Consider the following 14,376-nt stretch of genomic DNA (forward strand, 5'->3'; position numbering starts at 1 on the left):
TAGCTAAACTCTGGAATAACCTAACATTGTTCGGGAGGCAGACACACTCTTGCAGTTTAAATCTAGATTAAAGACCCATCTCTTTAACCTGGCTTACAAATAACACACTAATGTGCTTCTAATATCCATATCGTTAAAGGATTATAAGGCTGCATTAATTAGGTAAACCGGAACCGGGAACACTTCACATAACACCCTATTGTACTTGCTACATCATTAGAAGAATGGCATCTACGCTAATATTAGTCTGTTTCTCTCTTATTTCGAGGTAACCGTAGCCACCAGATCCAGTCTGTATCCAGATCAGAGGGTCACTGCAGTCACCTGGATCCAGTAAGTATCCAGCCCAGATGGTGGATCAGCACCTCTACAGCCCTGAATGTCAGCAGAGACCAGGACAACTAGATGAGCCCCAGATACAGATCCCCTGTAAAGACCTTGTCTCAGACGACCACTTGGACAAGACCACAGGAACCAGTTGAGTCCTCTGCACAATCTGACTTTGCTGCAGCCTGGAATTGAACTGCTGGTTCCGTCTGGTCAGAGGAGAACTGGCCCCCCGACTGAGCCTGGTTTCTTCCAAGGTTTTTTCTCCATTCTGTCACCGATGGAGTTTTGGTTACTTGCCGCTTTTGCCTTTGGTTTGCTAATAGGGGACACTTCATTTACAGCGATATCACTGACTTGATTCCAAATGATTGCAAAGATACTATTTAAATTGAACTGAGCTGGATGATGACATCACTGAATTCAATGATGAACTGCCTTTAACTGTCATTTTGCATTATTGACACTTTTCCTAATTAATATTGTTTAGTTGCTTTTACACAATCTGTTTTGTTTGAAGCGCTATATAAATAAAGGTGACTTGACAGTTTAGTCTATTTATAATTCTATAATTTATTTATTTATTGTAATGTACATTGTGCAAATTGCGTCTTTTGTGTAATATTCTATGTAGATTTTTAATATTTTTTATGTGGTGTAAAATTATTTAAAATTCATGAATTGTTTAGAACGTAGAGTGTTTCTAATTGTTCTGTATTTAATGTAGAATAATTTTTTATGATAAATATTTTTGCTGGAGCAAACACACAGACTATTGCACCTAATAAGGCAGGGGGAAAAAAAGAAAAAGTGGGAGTGTCTAGGAAGGAAGGAGGCAGAGGAAGGGGTGAGGCTAGCTATGCATCACAGTGGAAGGAGCCTGGACTGCAGTTCTGTTTTCACAGTCCTTCGCATGCAGCAGCAGCCAAAGGCAGCAGAGCCCATCCTCCCTGAGTAGCTCTTTCAGTTCCACCAGATGTCAGTTTATCAGATGTCCTTTAATCTGGTGAGTTCTCTTTATCCTCTTTTTCTGAGTCACTCCTCAGTATTTTGCTTTAGTCTGCAGTCCTCTCCAGTCTCTATTTGCTGTGTTTACAACATTATTTTGTCAGCATTTACTATTATTAGGGGCTCACATTAGATCATAATATGGTCTTCATCTGCACTAAGACTCTGTTACTACTGCAATATTTTAGGATCGTGTAAAGGCACATTTAGAAGAAAACAATAGATTTTTTTTTTTGACTAATGGCCTCATTTAGGCTTCAGATCAAAGTGAATTATTGTAATGCTATACAATATCCATTTATTTAATACCAAATAATGGCAGGAAAGTGCAAAATTAGATTCTACCTTATTCACTTGGGATATAAGAGAACATTACGATGATGCCAGCAGAGGATCTTGTGGATCTCTGAGACGTATTTAGCCATGACTCATGTCTCGCCTGACTGCACCGCTTTACTTCTGCCTCAAATGTTTATCCTTTGGAGAAATTAACTAGAAAGGTTGTCTCCCCATTGTAAAATAGGCTACAATGGTTATGCAATCAGCCTGTATCTAGATTTTATTTGGCATGTCTGGGATCTCACTGACAAAAAAGCTTTAAGCCCTTGTTTCATCATAGTGCATAAAGAGCGTCATTGAAATTCTCAATACGCATACATCCAACTAATCTATCTTACTACATCTTACTGCAAAACTAATCTGATTTAACTCACTAATCTAAATGAGCACTCACATCTTGGACAACCTCCAGCTGTCAATAACATCTTGCAGTATTACAGTATCAATTCATTATTATTCATTACTTCACTACCCAGAAATTGTGATGTCATCAAATCGAGAAGCTACTATCATTACCTCAAACCACACATGAGCACCAGGTCTTTAGCATCTATAGACTGAAATGTGAATTTTTGATGAGATGGTGATACATTAATGTTAATTTGTGTCTGCAGAAAGGTTGAACAAATAGAAAATGGAATCACCTCAAACATGCTGTAAGTCAACCTGTGTGTGTGTGTGTGTGTTGTGTTTAAAATAAGCTTGGTGTTTCTGAATATCGCTAAAGGCCATTTCTCGTTCTCTAACAGGTGAAAAGGGTCATCAAAACCTTGAAGCCATGAAAGCTGGCATGTTTCTGCGTAAAGTGAAGTCTCGTATGTGGAAGCGTCCACGGCACTACAAACTTCAGGAGGACTGCAAGACTATTGCATATAAATCCAGCTGGGCAATAAACTCTTATTCTACCTGTACGCACTTATTGAGCTGATGTTTTTGTTTAAATGCTTCAGTAATCGCGTTTGTGCAGGTCTAGTTATAAAAAATGTATATACATGTTTATAAAATAATTACTGATTTATTTAAGAAAATATGCATGGTTCTGCCAAAAACCAAACATCTAATTTGTGACTAATCCATTAGCAATTGCATAGAAAATAAAGGTCTTAAAGTATCAGCAGTTATTGATTGTACTTCAAGGTAATTTTGAATTTAATCCCAAAGGAGTATATCAGTGGTATCTGATTTGTAGTGAGTACTATAAGTAGTTCAGGGAAGTAGATCTGACATGACAATAGTTGGAAGTCCAGAGCTTGTTTGCTTCCCTATGAACAATAGAAAGCTTGAATAATTAATAATAATGAAGCTTGCCTTTTCAAGCACTAGTTCACAGTTTTGAAAACTGTAAGAAGTGCTCTAAACAAAAACAAAAGCTTGTATTGTCTTTGCGTTTTTTTCCAGTCTCCATCAGTGATGTGGAGGCTGTTCGTGAGGGACATCAGTCAGAGGCACTCCTTAGTGTGGCGGATGAGTTTCCCGCTGACCGCTGTTTCACTCTGGTGTTTCGCGGCCGAAGAGGAAACCTGGACCTGGTGGCTGATTCAGCAAAGGAAGCTCAGGCCTGGATTCAGGGTATTGGAGCCCTCATGGAGAACATGGAGAACATGGATGAGAGCACTAAACTTGACCAGTATCCTTGTTAAGAAAAGTTTATTTCTGCCCCTTTTAAATGTTAAAATATCAAGAATAATTTAAATGCATTGATGGATTGATAGATGGACAGACAGATGGATGGATGGATGAACGGATAGATGGATGGAATGCTAAAGACAGAAAGACAGAAAGACAGAAAGACAGACAGATAGATAGGTTAATGAAGCCCAGCTGTTCACTATCAACTTTAATTATCAACCTAAACCATTCCACTCAGATGGATCTCAGACTGGTTTTTGAAAGGAGATCTAAACAAGGATGGCAGAATTAATTTTAAGGAGGCAAAGAAATTACTGAAAATGATGAACGTGGAGATGAATGAAGAACATGCATTATGTCTTTTTATGGTAACTATGAGTGGCTAATGTGATTTTTGATCATACATTTTCACCTTGTTGTACCTCATTGTCATTTGTTGACGCTTTCTCACAGTTGGCAGATAAGTCGAAGTCAGAAACCCTGGAGGATCAGGAGTTTGTGGAGTTTTATAAAATGCTTACTCAGAGAGAAGAGGTGATGGATTTATTCCAGGATTACTCCAGTGATGGACAAAGTCTATCCCAGTGTGATCTGGAGGAGTTTCTGAGAGAGGAGCAGTTAGAGGGGGAGGGCAGTTATGAACATGCCCTTCAGCTGATTGACCGCTATGAGCCTGTAGACACCGGTAATGATCCTCCATCAACAGCTATACTACACTCTTCAGTTACAATTTTTGTGATTTATGTATGAATATATAATTAATATTACAATTTATTCTGATCAATTTTATTTGTACATTTTAATGTGGTAGGCATAATGAATTTTGCTTTGCTTGGAGTTAGCTTTATATAGTGTTTATATAGCTTAATTCATTTATTTTTTTAAATGATATTTTCTTAAAAAAAAATTTGAGACTAAGCAGTAAATGGTAGACCCTTTAGGGATCATATATTTCCCTGTTGAAGATCCTTGCTTTAGATATAAAAGTTGAGTTATTTCATTGAAAAATTATTTTATTTGCCTGTTTGGATGTTTTTTTTTTTAAATAATAATGGAGTAGTTAATCTAGAAGTACTTAACCTAGATTGCTGCATGGGCAACAGTGAAGTGGTCCTTTACTCATGACAATTAAGTAATAACTGAAGACAACAGATGTTTAATTTTGTCTTATGGTACAGTCCGAATGAATCACATGATGTCAGTCAATGGGTTCCTTATGTACCTGACGTCTCCTGAGGGATCCATCTTCAATCCAGAGCGGCAGAACCTTTTTCAGGACATGAGCCAACCTCTCGCCCACTATTACATCTCCTCATCACACAACACTTATCTGATGGAGGACCAGTTAAAAGGACCAAGCAGCGTTGAGGCCTACATCCAGTGAGTTCTGCCTGTTTATGGTAATACAGTCTTGTGTCTACTTACTTTCACAGATCTTCAGTGGTATCTTTTGTGGAAAAGGATTTTATGAGCATGCAAGCAGTAACGTCTCATGCATGTAATAATATTTCTGATCAATAATAGAATTTGAAACTATCTAGCTATGAGATGCCCAAATAGAGTATAATATCCAATAATCTTACATAATTATTTTTGTAACACTTCAAAATAACACAAATTTAAATTGCAAAAACCATGTCAGGAATCTGCAAGAAATGGGGCCCAAAAGCAAGTGAGCAGACAAGGGTATTTTATTAACAAAACATAGACTAGAATGGTAGGGGGAATGAGGAGTGAAACAGTCCAAGCTGAGGGGCAGGGCAGATGACAACACGGGCAGGAGGTATGACCATTGAGACAGTCCCAGATGGCCACAGACTCAAGCATGGAGGAGGAAGCTCCAGAGGAAGGACCAGGCAAACACACAGGGAACCCTTAACCTGAAGTGAAACTCAGATGTCGGCCAGTTTTGATGCCAGAGACTCCAAACCAGAGACTTGAATGTGAGAGAGGGTAGCTGCTTCCAGTGTGGTCAGTGGCCAGGGAATCTGGTTATTTTAGTTTAGTTATTTTTATTTCCTCGTTTCCTTTTTGGTCTTTTCCAGTTCTGTCTAGTTTTGGATTTTGTGCATTCTGATTTAGTTTTGTTTTTCCTTTTGATTTTATATTTTTTCATTAACTTTTTATTTTATTTTTTATTTTTTTATGCAAGACAGGACAAAACATGAAAACAGGACAAGACTCAACACAAGATAGACAATTGAAAACAGAAGAGAATCAAAACGATCCAAAGTAGTAATCAGTTAAATAAAAAAAAGAGAAACAAAACTAGATTAGAATGCACAAAATCAAAAAACAAGAACTAATCAGAACTATTGAATAAATAAATAAATTAACTAAATATGAGATCAAACAACTACTTAAGCAAGATCAAAAGGATAAATTCTGGGCCAAGAAACAGGTAAACACCAAAACAAACAAGCAGAGACACAAGGAAAGAGAACCCAATATATGGAGCAACACACATGAGGATCAGGTGAAAACAATCAATCAGACAAGGACTAGTCAGACAAGGGGAAGTCATGGCCTAGTGGTTAGAGAGTTTGACTTCTAACCCTAAGGTTGTGGGTTTGAGTCTCGAGCCAGCAATACCATGACTTAGGTGCTCTTGAGCAAGGCACCAAACCCCCAACTGTTCCCCGGGCGCCGCAGCATAAATGGCTGCCCACTGCTCTGGGTGTGTGTTTACACTGTGTGTGTGTGTTCACTGCTGTGTCTGTGTGTTCACTGCTGTGTGTGTGCACTTTGGATGGGTTAAATGCAAAGCACGAATTCTGAGTATGTGTCACCATACGCGGCTGTATATCACATCACTTTAACTTTTTTTTCACTTTCACTTTAAACAAGGGGGCGTGGCCAGGGGAAACAAGGAAGTAGAACAAGAGGAGCACGTGGTAGACACAAATCGAGACAGAACCATGTGCTTAGACACAAAACAAAGAAATATTAAACAAAGACAAGACATTCAGGGCAGGATCCTGACAAAACATACATTAGAAATTAAGATTAAATGTTGCTTTTTTAACTCTGGTATGGAAAAAAAGACCAATTCAAAGGTCATCACATGCCAACTTTGGGCATCTCTGGCCTAGTTGAATGCTTTACGTTATGTTCTTTTATGTTCATGACAGTGGTTGTTTATTTGTGCTGGGTTGAAACTCTGAAGGGCACTGAAACGAGGCTGCAGGTGTGTAGAAGTAGACTGCTGGAATGGATCAAATGGGGAGCCGGTAGTTTATCATGGACACACACTGACAACTAAGATTCTCCTCAAAGATGTGATTACTACTATAGCAAATTATGCCTTCAAGGTGATCTATATATAAAAATATATATTTATATGAATATCTTTTAATAATTTACTTTGTTTGCGTTAATGATATTAATGTCTATTAATGATGTATAATATTGTTGTTGATGTTAATATTAATCATTTGCACAGATACATAATCTATTTCCAGATGTATTAATCCTACCATCTTTCCTACTTTCAGGCGTCTGAGTATCCACTCATTGTGTCCATTGAAAACCACTGCAGCATAGAGCAACAGGAAGTCATGGCTCGATATTTCAGAGACATTCTGGGTGATATGCTACTCACAAACACAGTAGATGGAATCTCCAGCGAACTGCCATCCCCAGAGGTGAGCTCTTCAGTGCCTTAGTGGTGCACTTAACTTACCTTAATTCTTTTTGAAAAACATAGATGACTACTGTGGATCTATTGTCTTATAGTCATGGTACTTTCATCAAATATTAATTGTCACGTATGAAGACAACAGGTTCATTTCACCTATCATAGGAAATTGATTTTTTTAAAATCTCTAATACTGTGGGGTCCAAAAGTCTGAGACCAAATTGAGTTTGGCATTTTCTCATTTATATCTCAAAATAAAATAAAAATTTATTGCACAATGCAAATTTTGTAGTATCTAACTTCAATTGTTATGCAGATAATAATTTTACTGAAATCTTTATATATATATATATATATATATATTAGGGGTGTAACGATACGCGTATTCGTATTGAACCGTTCGGTACGACGCTTTCGGTTTGGTACGCGGTACGCATTATGTATACCGAACGGTTCGTTGGAGTATTTAATTATATTTGAAAAAAAAAAAAAAAAAAGAGAGAGAGAAATATAATGATATGCGTTCAACAAGGTAGCCCAATAACCCAAACAACGTAACAGGCAACGCCCCTGACACTCCCGAAGAAGAAAAAAACACCATCTTATATGTTTATGTTAGGCTACTCAGCAGGCGCTCGCTCACTCAGTACGCGCTGAAGGCTCGTTGCAAAATAGCCAATGCGTTTAACAGACTAGAAATGAGAAGATCCCCCAAGAACCAACAGGTCTGGTGTTTGGGTGCACTTTGGATTCCCTTTAAGCTATAATGGTGATGGCAAGAGAGTGGTGGATAAAAAAACAACGGTATGTCGCATCTGCAACATGACAGGGTACACCAGCGGGAATACAAAAAAAAAAAAAAAAACACCAGCGGGAATATCTGGGATACATGCGTCAGTACTATCTGGGAAAAGACGAAAAAAAAGGAGAAACATGCACGCAGCAAACTATCCCTGCAGCATTTAGACACTATAGCTTACAGGGAATCCAACCCAAACACCAGACCTGTTGGTTATTTTAGGATCTTATATTTCTGGTCTGTTAAATGCATTCGACATTTTGCAACGAGCCTTCAGCGCGTGCTGAGTGAGCGAGCGCCTTAGGGGCCGTTCACATATCGTGCCTAAAAACGCATGGAAAACGCTAAGCGCGTCTTTCTCCTCCTTTCCAAAGCGCTCGGGCAGAAGCGCTCATGAGGCGTCTGTCTTTGCTAAGCAACAATGACGTGCTCTCTCCATGAGACGCGGAAAATTCAGTGAAGGATAAATGGATTTGCAGCTCTAAAAATCGCTTGCAGTAGCTCTGCTACTAAATTTATTTCAAAATTGCAATCCATATACAACTATGATCAGCTGATCCTTCATCTTGGCTGAGCTCTCAACGTTGTTACGGGAAAGGATGAAGCTGATTGGTTGGTTCTTGTCACATGACCCGCGGTGCGCTTGCGGCATTCTGAAAAGTTGAGATGTTTTTACATTTTGCTGTATCTAAAACGTATCGAACCGAACCGAACCGAACCGTGACATCAGTGTATCGTATCGAACCGAACCGTGAATTTTGTGAACCGTTACACCCCTAATATATATATATATATATATATATATATATATATATATATATATATATATATATATATATATATATATATATATATATATATATATATATATATATATATATATATATATATATATACTTGATTTATTTCACTAATTCCATTAAATTTTTTTAACTTGTTTATTATAGTCATGCATTACATACAGACTAATATATTTCAAATGTTTATTTCTTTTAATGGTGATGATTATAACGGACAACTAAGGAAAATCCCAAATTCAGTATCAGAGAATGTGAATATAACTTAAAGACCAATACAAAGAAAGGATTTTTATAAATCTTGCCAACTGAAAAGTATGAACATGAAAAGTATGAGCATGTACAGCACTCAATACTTAGTTGGGGCTCCTTTTGCCTGAATTACTGCAGCAATGCGGCACTGAATGGAGTCGATCAGTCTGTGGCACTGCTCAGGTGTTATGAGAGCCCAGGTTGCTCTGATAATTGCCTTCAGCTCTTCTGCATTGTTGGGTCTGGCATATCGCATCTTCCTCTTCACAATACCCCATAGATTTTCTATGGGGTTAAGGTCAGGCAAGTTTGCTGGCCAGTTAAGAACAGGGATATCATGGTCCTTAAACCAGGTACTGGTAGCTTTGGCACTGTGTGCAGGTGCCAAGTCCTGTTGGAAAATGAAATCTGCATCTCCGTAAAGTTGTCCAGCAGCAGGAAGCATGAAGTGCTCTAAAACTTCCTGGTATACAGCTGCGTTGACCTTGGACTTCAGAAAACACAGTGGACCAACACCAGCAGATGACATGGCACCACAAAGCATCACTGACTGTGGAAACTTTACACTGGACCTCAAGCAACATGGATTGTGTGCCTCTCCTCTCTTCCTCCAGACTCTGGGACCCTGATTTCAAAAGGATATGCAGAATTTACTTTCATCAGAGAATAAAACTTTGTACCACTCAGCAACAGTCCAGTCATTTTTGTCTTTAGCACAGGCAAGATGCTTCTGATGATGTCTGTTGTTCAAGAGTGGCTTGACACAAGGAATGCGACAGCTGAAACCCATGTCTTGCATACGTGTGTGCGTAGTGGTTATTGAAGCACTGACTCCTGCAGTCCACTCTTTGTGAATCCCCCTCCCCACATTTTTGAATGGGTTTTATTTCACAATCCTCTCCAGGGTGCAGTTTTCCCTATTGCTTGTACAATTTTTTTTTTTTTTTTTTAACCACATCTTTCCCCTCCCCTCGCCTCTCTATTACTGTGCTTGGACACAGAGCTCTGTGAACAGTCAGCCTCTTTTGCAATGACCTTTTGTGTCTTGTCCTCCTTATGCAAGGTGTCAATGGTCGTCTTTTGGACAACTGCCAAGTCAGTAGTCTTCCCAATGATTGTGTAGCCTACAGAAAAAGAATGAGAGACCATTTAAAGGCCTTTGCAGGTGTTTTGAGTTAATTAGCTGATTACAGTGTGGCACCAGGTGTCTTCAATATTTAACCTTTTCACAATATTCTAATTTTCTGAGACACTGAATTTGGGATTTTCCTTAGTTGTCAGTTATAATCATCAAAAGTAAAAGAAATAAACATTTGAAATATATCAGTCTGTGTGTAATGAATCAATATAATATAAAGTTTCACTTTTTGAATGGAATTAGTGAAATCAACTTTTTGATGATTTTCTAATTATATGACCAACACCTGTATATTATTAGGAATGTCAAGCAGGACTATTTGTTGCATCATTTCTTTCAGGCACTTAAGAGGAAAATCTTGTTAAAAGGGAAGAAGTTTGAAAACGAGTCCGAGAACCCCTCAGGTGAAGTCAGCGATGAGGACGAGGCAGCAGAAATGAAAACGGACAGTCCAGTAACTGAGATTCCACCAAAAAACGGCAAGGTACCAGTAAAAATATTGAGAACTGAGGAAAGGGGCAGTCTGTGTTTTCCACCCCTTTGTTCAATATTGTTTATGATTGTTTGGTTTTGCCCATGTAGAAATCCCGGCAAAATCTATGCAAGGAGCTCTCAGACCTAATGTTCTGTAAGAGTGTACATTTCCACAGCTTTGAGCATTCCCGCACCTCTGCTAAGCCTAATGAGATGTCATCCTTCTCTGAGTCTAAAGCACGTAAATATTCAAAAGAAGCAGGTTAGAAATTCTTACTAAAAGGATAGTTTGGATATATTTTAACCTCATATTATTCCAAACCTGTAATTTATAATTTTTCCTGTGGAATCCTCATTTTTTTTGCCTGTTAGGTTCAGATTTTGTGCTGCATAACACCAGGCAGCTGACAAGAGTGTATCCAAGTGGAATGAGGACGGATTCATCAAATTACTGTCCAGTAGACATGTGGAACATGGGATGCCAGATTGGTTAGTATAGTCGATATTGTATTACACACCATTATGTCAGTGCTACTAAGTGGAAGAATGTGAGCATGGCAGACATAAAAAACACTATGTAAAAAGGAACAGGCAAATGCAAGTAATGTGTTGTAAAGTGGCCAGTATATTTACTTTACTTTAATGTGTTTTTGACTCATAGTGGCATTAAACTTCCAGACAGCAGGGATGGAAATGGATCTTAATGATGGGTTGTTTACTCAGAATGGCTGCAGTGGCTACATCCTAAAACCTGAGATCCTTTGCAAAAGAGAGAGACTCTTTGATCCTGAAAATCCTAAGGAACGTAATGATTACCACCCTCTACACTTCTATGTTAAGGTATTAAACGATGTTTGTGTTCCCTCTTCAAGTTTATTTTCAAGATTTTATGTCTTTTGATTGTCTTTTTAGGTTATTAGTGGACAGCAGCTCCCTAAAGTAAAGCAAAAAGCATGGTCCATTGTAGACCCCCTGGTAAGGGTGGAAATTTTTGGTGTTCCTTTGGATCAAGCCAAACAGGAGACCAAATACATTGACAACAATGGTGAGGTTTTTTTTTTTTTAGACTGCACTAAATGGACTAAAGTGTTGCCGAATTAAGAGAGACCATTAGAAACCGTGCATATACAGTATGTGTTTGTAACTTTAATAATGTGGAAATAGACATGACCTGTTAAGATGACAAGTTTCCCTAATTTACAAACCATAGGAATCCTATTTATGTCCTGTTGTTTGCAGTGATTTTCCTATTTTTTTTTTTTCTTATCTGGACAGGATTCAATCCACAATGGAATGAAACATTGCAGTTTACAATCCACACCCCTGAGCTGGCACTGGTGCGTTTTGTAGTTGAAGATTATGATAAAGCATCAAGGAATGATTTCATAGGGCAATACACTATACCTTTTACCAGTATTCAACCAGGTAGGCCTATAATAATATATGTAAAAAAAATCTGGGTCTTCTATTCAATGACCATGCAAACACAGCCTGTGTGTGAATGTTTCCACACAAAAATCCTCATTCATCGATAAGCCTGCACTTTCTCTATTTTTTTAATTTGAATGAACAAATATTATTATTATTATTATTAGTGTATGAGACCCAGTGTATTTAGGCCTATACTCAAAAATCATTGAAAATCAATTGGCTTTCTTGCAAATAACAAAAAGCTTCTTTTTTACAGGATATCGTCATGTGCATCTGTTGTCCAAAGATGGAACGAGTATCCATCCATCCTCCATCTTTGTTCATATCAAAATTAGAGAGTTGTAATTATAGGTGTACACAATGTTCACAATTCTAGTAGTTTTATTCACAATGCTTAAATATTTCTAAGACAAATCTGTAGTTTCTGTAAAAAGGTAGAGACACATTTAATCTTATTCTTTGAATAAAAATACAAATGCTGGTAATGACCTGAACAACCAAAACATGATTTAATCACTAATCCTTTCTTAAAGCAAAAAAAGTATAGCAAATAAGCATTGTTTTTAAGAGTACCTCTATAGTACTGTATAGTTGCATGGTGTTAGTAGTACCTTGTTGTCACAATAGACCTCCAAGAACGGTGCATTAAAGCCTTTTTGGCAATAGAAAATGTAATTTTTAGTTGTTTATCTATGCAATACTGAGTGTATTGTTAATAAAAAATATATATAATGCATTTTTTAAGCATATATAGTCAGGGTAGAATGCATCCTTAAGGTTGTACATTATCTGAATTAATGTAGCTGAGCATGGTTAAGTGCCTTTTATAAATAACCCAAAAGCAAGTGTTCAATATAAATTGTACTTGCCCAGGTAAATATTGTTTGGAATGGAAATGGAAAATGCCATTTAAAGGAATAAACAAGAATAACAACAATAAATATATTGCAAAAATGTTTGTTCGTTGTGGTTTAAATGAGGGTTATGATTATATGTAATACTTTCAAAAGATGAAGGAATGTCAATTGAAATGCATACAGAAACACAGCTACAAAGCCTTTCCGCATTTCTTGCATATAAAGGAACGCATGCCTCTATGACGTGTCTCCAGGTGGATGCGCAGTGCGTCAGCACGGATGGTGCTGTACTCACATTCCTGACATGCATACAGTTTAGTGCCTGTTGGAAAGAAGGATAAACATCAAGGTGTGCAGGAACTTTACATTTAGTGAAACACTATATAGCACATACATAACTACTTGTATGTTTTGTCATGTGATACTTCAGCTGGTTGCCCCATTTACATTTGTAGCCACATTCTGGGCAGAGATACTTGCATTCCTCCATGTGAATACTCATATGATACTAAAATAGAGAGGGATTAATCAAAATTGGACGCACCAACAGTACTGGACATCAAGAACCAAATACCCAAACCTTCAATCAATATCTTGGACAATAGCTCTTCATACCTTTAGCCTTGAAGGATCTCCACATGCATAACTGCACTTGTCACACTTGTAAGGTTTCTCTCATGGGTTTGAATGTGCCAAGTGATCTTCTGTTTATTCCTGGTGGAAAACTCACATTCAGTGCACTTAAAGAGGCAGGTTCCTACATATGACCACACATCTTGGTCACACACCACTTGGTGGTTGCAAGAGAAACCTCAGACATCACACTTCAGAGTTTTCTCCTCTGCTGGTCCATCTTCATGCTCATCTAACATGTGCTGGACCAGCAGGAGTTTTTTATTAGCGCAACAAACAGAGGATTGATGGGTGATGGATATCTTGCTTTGTTTTGTTGTACTTTGTTTGTTTGTTTAAATGTACTTTGAGATGGAAGCATGGAAGCTGCAAGTGAAGCTACACTGAGTGCAAGACAAGGGGTTCGCATCTGGATGTGCTCGGTTGGAGTGCTGCCTCAGGGCAACTTCAGAGCTGAAACGTACATTGCATTGACTGCAATGGTAACTAAGATCACCAGTGTGGCAGCTTAAGTTGTGGCGTTTGATTTCATTGAGGTTATAAGCTATGTAGTCAAAAAGTGAACACAGAAGTGTGTTGCCTATGTCATGAATGCGTTGATGGTGCAAGTTTGGCCACAGAGTTCACAGCTATGCCTCCCAACACTTGTGTGTATGGACTCATGGGCCTCTGAGCGGTACCCATGGATTGTGCTAAATGAACAGAAGCAGCTTTGGTGAGGACGGACTCCCTCATTCTTCACAGCAATATGTTGTGTCAGACAACACTCTTGCTTGCAGGTGAAGGAGCAAAGATTGCATTACAGGTTTATGGATATTTTACCTCTAGTATCCTTCTGTTTTTTCTGATTTGGCAATGAACACTGTGGACACTTATTCAACTGGTTTAAAACAGCCCTTTATCTGATGACTTGTTAGTAAGCTGCATTTTCACCATTAGCTGATAGCTGTGGGAAGTTCTGGTGGACTCTATGTTATGTGTGAGATTCTAAATCAAATGCGGTGTCATGTATATTTACTGTCTCGGCAAGTACCATTTGTGTGCTGCTCTGGCTG

At 38.1% G+C, this 14,376-nt stretch overlaps 1 protein-coding gene across 1 annotated transcript; it reads left to right on the forward strand.

Annotated features, from left to right (window-relative positions):
* Positions 1 to 1,206: 1,206 nt before the first annotated feature.
* Positions 1,207 to 12,785, forward strand: LOC127964806 (1-phosphatidylinositol 4,5-bisphosphate phosphodiesterase delta-4). Its single transcript, XM_052565170.1, has 16 exons — positions 1,207 to 1,333; positions 2,289 to 2,330; positions 2,424 to 2,582; positions 3,073 to 3,301; positions 3,542 to 3,671; positions 3,757 to 3,988; positions 4,482 to 4,683; positions 6,470 to 6,614; positions 6,798 to 6,947; positions 10,267 to 10,410; positions 10,509 to 10,662; positions 10,773 to 10,889; positions 11,062 to 11,240; positions 11,313 to 11,445; positions 11,676 to 11,825; positions 12,088 to 12,785. The coding sequence occupies exons 2-16, from the start codon at positions 2,309 to 2,311 to the stop codon at positions 12,174 to 12,176; spliced, it is 2,235 nt and encodes a 744-aa protein (XP_052421130.1). The 5' UTR covers positions 1,207 to 1,333; positions 2,289 to 2,308; the 3' UTR covers positions 12,177 to 12,785.
* Positions 12,786 to 14,376: the final 1,591 nt, after the last annotated feature.

Source organism: Carassius gibelio, chromosome B9, assembly GCF_023724105.1.
Source record: "Carassius gibelio isolate Cgi1373 ecotype wild population from Czech Republic chromosome B9, carGib1.2-hapl.c, whole genome shotgun sequence".
NCBI classification, from domain to species: domain Eukaryota; kingdom Metazoa; phylum Chordata; class Actinopteri; order Cypriniformes; family Cyprinidae; genus Carassius; species Carassius gibelio.

Excerpts from the sequence above, each read along its gene's own strand:
- LOC127964806 (XM_052565170.1), top strand. The coding sequence starts at position 2,309 with ATGGAATCACCTCAAACATGCT. Across the intron at positions 6,948-10,266 it reads GCGAACTGCCATCCCCAGAG|GCACTTAAGAGGAAAATCTT; the intron begins GTGAGCTCTTCA and ends CATTTCTTTCAG. Across the intron at positions 10,890-11,061 it reads GAACATGGGATGCCAGATTG|TGGCATTAAACTTCCAGACA; the intron begins GTTAGTATAGTC and ends TTTGACTCATAG.